At 51.9% G+C, this 7734-nt stretch overlaps 1 protein-coding gene across 1 annotated transcript in view; it reads left to right on the top strand.

The window, feature by feature from the left end:
- The window catches only part of LOC134997593 (cytochrome P450 4B1-like), a gene marked incomplete at its 5' end in the record, with an annotated part of 75000 nt that overhangs the window by 65801 nt on the left and 1465 nt on the right, over positions 1–7734 (top strand). The window contains one exon of the mRNA XM_063951292.1: positions 7287–7369. Within this exon, the coding sequence (XP_063807362.1) occupies positions 7287–7369 (83 nt within the window). The remainder of the gene's footprint in view (positions 1–7286; positions 7370–7734) is intronic.

Below are 7734 nucleotides of genomic sequence, written 5' to 3' on the forward strand. Positions count from 1 at the left end.
CCTGGGGGGTGTAGGCTCTGGCCTAGACAGTTCATCCATAGTGCAGTGGGCCTCTCTTCGTGGGTGCACAATGTTCAAATAGTCCACCTGAAGTCCAAGTTCAAGGCTCCACCACAAAAGTCTGTCCAATTTCCCCAAGGTAGGTTGCAGCCACCTAACAGGTAGGTGGTAAGTCACCACGGTGGGGGGCCGGTTACAAACAAGTGCCACCCACGGTGTCCCAACTGTGGCATACCCCACCTCCCACAATAGCAGTATACTGCTCAACCAGGCCACAGGGTGCTCCTGCCCATATGGCTCTTTCTGGCTCGGTACTGCTCCCAGTCCGTGCAGTGGCGCAATAGTTCGTAACACACAGTCCTGGTCAAGAATGTGCGCCATCAGCACTGGAGCGGGTACCCGAGCCTCCTTCAATGACTGGAATGCCAACTCGCAAGCGGGTGCAAAGTCCACTGACTTGGGAATGCCCTTCCTAGCCATCTCTGTCAAGGGGTTCACTACAGGACTAAAGTCAATGACAACATGTCCGTAGGGCCTTACAGGTTCTAAGGTCAGTACCGGTCTGGGTGATGTGGGTCGGGGACAGCCTCTGGTTGCCTCCACCCCCTCTGGGTTGGGCCTACCCCTGTCTCCTCCCACATGGTGCCCCAGGCACTGCACCTCCGTCATACCTATCTGGCAACTGTCTGCCCGAACTGTCAGACCTGCCCTCCAATCCTCCTCCGTCGACCTATGACTCGGGAAACCTACCCTGTCACCTAGGCCTACTCCTTCCTCCTCGTCCGCTACCTGTGCCACAGTGATGGCGGCCAGACCACCAGCCTCTGGATCCTGTGTGGCATCCACTACAGGGAGGCTGCGTGTCTTCCCCGATCTACTGTGCACAGGCAGGGGACCTGCTATGTCCACAGCAACTTGCTGCAAGGGTTCTCCTATGGGCAGAGGCCCAGAGACAACACAACCGCTGGAGTGCCCCGGCTGCCAACGCATGGCACCAGCCTTACAGTTGGTCTGGGCGTCATCCGACATTCCAGACCAGGGTAAGCTCGGTGTCAGGCACTTCAGGGTACGGTCTGTCCCCGGGTTACTGTCCAAAGGGGTTTCACTGGCAACCGACACCGGTTGCGCAGGAACGTTCCCTGAGGGGACCAGTTGGACACATTCCCTATCTGGTCTATCCCCTCCCACTTTCCTGGCTACCCTGTACCTTAACCCTTCCCGCCAGGTCAAACTTCCTGCCCCAACCTTGTCAAGGCCGCTGCCAGAGTGGCGCCTCATGCCTTTCGGGGATGGGTCAGAGAGTTGAGCCTCCCTAAACTCCTGCCTGTGGCCCTCAATCTCTCCTAAATTGGGACACTCTACAGGGGGATCTAGGTGGGGACTACTAGGGTCAGTCTGGTAGGGGTCAGTCATGGAAAAATCAGTGTGGTTTCTCATACTCACCGCCGGAGTTGGCAAACCACTTGGGTCAGGAGCATCATTGGGCACCCCCACAGGATCAAACGAGCTGGAACCGACATCCTCTGCGTTGCTAGTGGACGTGGGCATACCAGAGGCAAAAGGCATGCGGGGTCGATGTACTGATCTAGCCGCTGTGATCTTTTCCTCTGGGCTGGTTGATGCTGTGGTTGGCTGTGCTGGCAGTTGTCTAGCAGCTGTAGTCTTTTCCTCTGGGCTGGGCTGTGCTGGAGTAGCTGATGTCAACGGTGGGTTTGGAACTTGACTCCGGGGAATGGCGCCAACAAACGTAGTGACGATCCCACCACCCAGATCATTTCCTAGGACCACATCAGTTGGGAGACCATCCATGACGGCAACTTCTCGCAACTCTGGTCCAGCTCCCCAGTCCAGGTAGACTCTTGCCATGGGAACCGCTTTTTCTGTTCCTTCTGCCAGGGTGACCGTGGCAGTGCGACCCTGCAATACTGCAGCAGGATCTATAAGGTGGGGGCTCACCACAGTGATTGAGGCCCCAGAGTCTCTTAGGCCTTCTCCCTGCAGGGGTCCCACGTGGACTGGCTGCAGGTGCCTCCACATGTTGTGTAGGGGCTGTTTGGCCATGCAGGTGACTCTCTCCGCAGAGTGCACCTGTCTCTCGCCACACTCCATCGGACTGACTGGAGGGGGAACAGTCTCTGTAGGCTCATCTCCTCTCGTCAAACAAGCGAGCCGGGCTCCAGCACTCGGATTTGGGGCACGAGTCTGGGGTGCTTGGGATGCAGGACAGTTCATCCTCAGATGTCCGATTTTCCCACAGCCGTAGCACTTCTTCTCCAGTCGTGGCACCGATGATCTCTGATCAGTTGCAGGGACGCTGCGGTGCGGTTGCTGGCCAAGAGCACCCGGGTTGGAAGATGCTTGTCTTTGGGGGTGATGAGCTGAAGAGGGGGGTCCCCTTGGTGGTACAGTCTGTTGGAGCTGGCTGCTGGCGGGGCGCTTCTGCCCCCGTGGCCGAATTGCCACATATTTGTCGGCTAATTGGGCAGCCATTTTTAAGCTGGGTGGCTCCCGATCTAGCACCCACTCCTTCACTTCTTGGGCGCACCTGCGGTAGAACTGCTCCCTGCAGATCAGGTCGATCAGTGCGTCCCATGTAGTGGCTTCCGAATCCTTCACCCACTTCACCACGTACTGCCGCAGCTGGGTGGCGAACTGCTCATGGGTGCTGCTAGGATTCTTGGGCAAGTCTCTGAACTTCTTCCTGTAAGACTCTGGAGTGATGAAGAATCGCTGGAGGAGGGCCTTCGCGACTTCGTCGTAGTTCCCACAGTCCTCCGCGGCCACTCCTCGATAGGCCTCCAAGGCCTCTCCATGCAGAGTGGGCACAAGGTGTCTCACCCACTCCGACTTGGGTAGATCATGTAGTTTGCAAGTCCTCTCAAAGACTTGCAAATGTCCATCAATGTCCCCATCACTGTCTGCAAACTTGGCAAACTGAATACGTCCTGATCTGTGTACAACAGCTGACAACGGCTCCCGGGGTACCACGGCCTGTGGTGCCCGCTCCGCATGCCACATCCGAATGACAAGCATGCGTTCTTGCTCCGTTGCCCTTTCCCCCAATTCCGCTAGCCGATCTGCTAGGGTATCCGGGCCGCCCCCCCTGGGACGTTGGGATCCTGGCCCTGCTAGGGATTGCTGGGAAACATTGCTGCTGTGAGAGAGGGCGGGGCTTGTGGTTCTCACCGGTTCCTTACGAAGGTCCACTGTTGGGTCGTCCTCTGCGATGCTGACGCCGTCAGTGCTTTCCATCTCCGCCCGATGAGACTCCTCCACGCTCCTGAGCGCCGCCATCATGACGCTTCTGGACGCGTTGGAAGGGATATCCACACCCTTCCCCTGGCATACGACCTCCAGATCCTCCTTGGACATTCCGCTTAATTCCGCCATCTTGTGCGTTCTCCTGCGCTGCAGTTACTCCTCTCCTGAGTAACTCGGCTTCTCCAATCGAGTGATGAAAAGCCGCCTGGGAATATCCCACCACTATGCCACCAATTTCTGTGACAGGACGGTACCGTACGGAAGCACTCGCCGCTTGCCGCGTCCCGTTGACTGCGCACAGAATGGAAGGTCAAGCCGCACGAGGCCTGACCACATAGGGGATTCCCGCTTACCGTCAGTAACCGCCTGTTACTGACTCCACCCACTGCGCTGTGGGCGGGTTCTTGCTGCCACCACCAAACTCCTAACCTGCCGTGGCGTTTGGAACCACGGTTCTGCTCTGTATGTGCCGACGGACTGCCTTACCACCCCTGTGTGGTGCTGACGAATCCCCACTAGCCACTTGCTAGGCCTCTACCGGTAGCTGGCGGAAGGCGGAGCTTGGAGACGCTAGGTGCTTCCCTGGACAGCCGGAGGACGGGGCTAGGTTTGGCCTAACCCTGTTGGTCACAAGATGAAGCAGTCTTGAGGCAAAGATGTTTATTTGCTCAAATATAGTTCTAAAGAGAACTCTTCCCTATTGCTAGGGGCAACAGCATACAGCAAGATGTTCCAGCAGAATAAGATGGTATAACTACAACTCTGGAGGCACGCAGGTCTCCTTTTTATGTCAGTTTTCCACACAGTACCACAGGGGGGTAAGCCCTCCCTGTCTTCTCCAACCAATCAGGTTATTTTACAAAATACCAATAAATTACATTTTACAAGGATATAAGTGCAATAAAACAATATCCTCCTTCCTGTCACCCAGACAACGTTTGGTATCAGATTAACATTCACTATTGATAAATTTATCACATATCTTCAAAATACAGATGTTTCTGGTCATTCACATCTCCAGGCAATCCCAGTGTTTAAGATTACAACAGGAATGGCTACAATACAAACAAACAGTCTTCCTTCCTTTATCTTCCATTCACGGATCGTATATCAAATCCAAGTCCATAAACCCAATGATTAGCATCTCTCTCTAAGGAACTTACACATCAAAAGGTATTGTCCTTCACACCTCACTGAGAGGACAGGGCCCTTAGCATGCCCCTTCCTATTTCCAGAGGATACGAGATGCGTATTCAGACATCTATAGTAACTGCATTTTTCCTTTAAATAAACACCAAGCCTGTCTTGAATATAAAATAGATACAGTTAAACATGTCTTCCTGCAATGGTGCACAGAGCACTACATATGACACGTTAAAAGTAAAACACATCATTAAACAAACTTTTAAACAGTCCGTAACATGGCGCCGGGCACGAGGGTTAACCCCTTCAGTGCCGCAGACGCCATTACACGTGTGGCTGGCTAGTCTCTCCGGCCACAGTCACTGTCACTGTACATTCCCTCTATCTGTATGATGTCTCCAGTCCCTGCCACAGAGACACGTCCTCATACCCTGATGCTGCCACCACCATGTGTCACTGTATGGATGTCACTGTACATTCCTTCTATCTGTATGATGTCTCCAGTCCCTGCCACAGAGACACGTCCTCATACCCTGATGCTGCCACCGCCATGTGTCACTGTATGGATGTCACTGTCACTGTACATTCCCTCTATCTGTATGATGTCTCCAGTCCCTGCCACAGAGACACGTCCTCATACCCTGATGCTGCCACCACCATGTGTCACTGTATGGATGTCACTGTACATTCCTTCTATCTGTATGATGTCTCCAGTCCCTGCCACAGAGACACGTCCTCATACCCTGATGCTGCCACCACCATGTGTCACTGTATGATGTCACTGTACATTCCCTCTATCTGTATGATGTCTCCAGTCCCTGCCACAGAGACACGTCCTCATACCCTGATGCTGCCACCGCCATGTGTCACTGTATGGATGTCACTGTCACTGTACATTCCCTCTATCTGTATGATGTCTCCAGTCCCTGCCACAGAGACACGTCCTCATACCCTGATGCTGCCACCGCCATGTGTCACTGTATGGATGTCACTGTCACTGTACATTCCCTCTATCTGTATGATGTCTCCAGTCCCCGCCACAGAGACACGTCCTCATACCCTGATACTGCCACCGCCATGTGTCACTGTATGGATGTCACTGTACATTCCCTCTATCTGTATGATGTCTCCTGTCCCTGCCACAGAGACACGTCCTCATACCCTGATGCTGCCACCACCATGTGTCACTGTATGGATGTCACTGTCACTGTACATTCCCTCTATCTGTATGATGTCTCCAGTCCCTGCCACAGAGACACGTCCTCATACCCTGATGCTGCCACCGCCATGTGTCACTGTATGGATGTCACTGTCACTGTACATTCCCTCTATCTGTATGATGTCTCCAGTCCCTGCTACAGAGACACGTCCTTATACCCTGATGCTGCCACCGCCATGTGTCACTGTATGATGTCACTGTCACTGTACATTCCCTCTATCTGTATGATGTCTCCAGTCCCTGCCACAGAGACACGTCCTCATACCCTGATGCTGCCACCGCCATGTGTCACTGTATGGATGTCACTGTACATTCCCTCTATCTGTATGATGTCTCCAGTCCCTGCCACAGAGACACGTCCTCCACAACTTCTGTAGCGTAATGTGTCACGGTCAGTGGGGTCATAGTACATATGTAGCAAAATGTGTCACGTTCAGTGGGGTCATACTACATATGTAGCATAATGTGTCACGGTCAGTGGGGTCATACTACATATGTAGCATAATGTGTCACGGTCAGTGGGGTCATACTACATATGTAGCATAATGTGTCACGGTCAGTGGGGTCACAGTACATATGTAGCATAATGTGTCACGGTCAGTGGGGTCATACTACATATGTAGCATAATGTGTCACGGTCAGTGGGGTCATACTACATATGTAGCATAATGTGTCACGGTCAGTGGGGTCATACTACATATGTAGCATAATGTGTCACGGTCAGTGGGGTCACAGTACATATGTAGCATAATGTGTCACGGTCAGTGGGGTCATACTACATATGTAGCATATTGTGTCACGGTCAGTGGGGTCATACTACATATGTAGCATAATGTGTCACGGTCAGTGGGGTCACAGTACATATGTAGCGTAATGTGTCACGGTCACTGGTGTCACACTATGTATGTAGCATAATGTGTCACCGTCACTGGGGTCACACTACGTATGTAGCGTAATGTGTCACGGTCAGTGGTGTCACAGTACATATGTAGCATAATGTGTCACGGTCAGTGGGGTCATACTACATATGTAGCATAATGTGTCACGGTCAGTGGGGTCATACTACATATGTAGCATAATGTGTCACGGTCAGTGGGGTCATACTACATATGTAGCATAATGTGTCACGGTCAGTGGGGTCATACTACATATATAGCATAATGTGTCACGGTCAGTGGGGTCATACTACATATGTAGCGTAATGTGTCACGGTCAGTGGGGTCATACTACATATGTAGCATAATGTGTCACGGTCAGTGGGGTCACAGTACATATGTAGCGTAATGTGTCACGGTCAGTGGTGTCACAGTACATATGTAGCATAATGTGTCACGGTCAGTGGGGTCATACTACATATGTAGCATAATGTGTCACGGTCAGTGGGGTCATACTACATATGTAGCGTAATGTGTCACGGTCAGTGGGGTCATACTACATATGTAGCATAATGTGTCACGGTCAGTGGGGTCACAGTACATATGTAGCGTAATGTGTCACGGTCAGTGGGGTCATACTACATATGTAGCATAATGTGTCACGGTCAGTGAGGTCACAGTACATATGTAGCGTAATGTGTCACGGTCAGTGGGGTTACAGTATGTATAAGAAAATGTACATTTACTAAATTTACATTTTTTTTAAATTGAATATTCATCTCTTCCAGGTGTTTGATCCCCTGCGTTTCACCCAAGAGAATTCGTCTGCACGCCATTCCCACGCCTTTGTTCCTTTTGCAGCAGGGCCCAGGTATATTGAACTCTACAGTAAATAGATGAGTATTATATGTTTCCTATTCCTCCTCTGTGGCAGCCGGGAACCAGGGGTTCTCTGTTATTACTCCTGCGTAGGAAGCTATTGTGCTGGCTCTGGCTCTGAAGCACTGGAATCTCATGTGGTCACTGGAATCTCATGTGGTCACTGGAATCTCATGTGGTCACTGGAATCTCATGTGGTCACTGGAATCTCATGTGGTCCTGGAATCTCATGTGGTCACTGGAATCTCCACACTGCTATAGTCCATACACTTTGTCAGCCCATCGCTGGAGGCTTCGGAAGTCACATGGAACCGTTCCTGATAGTTTAGTAACATGAGATAATGAGGCACACACGGA

The sequence above is a fragment of the Pseudophryne corroboree genome, unplaced genomic scaffold (assembly GCF_028390025.1).
Source record: "Pseudophryne corroboree isolate aPseCor3 unplaced genomic scaffold, aPseCor3.hap2 scaffold_1448, whole genome shotgun sequence".
Taxonomy (NCBI): Eukaryota; Metazoa; Chordata; class Amphibia; order Anura; family Myobatrachidae; genus Pseudophryne; species Pseudophryne corroboree.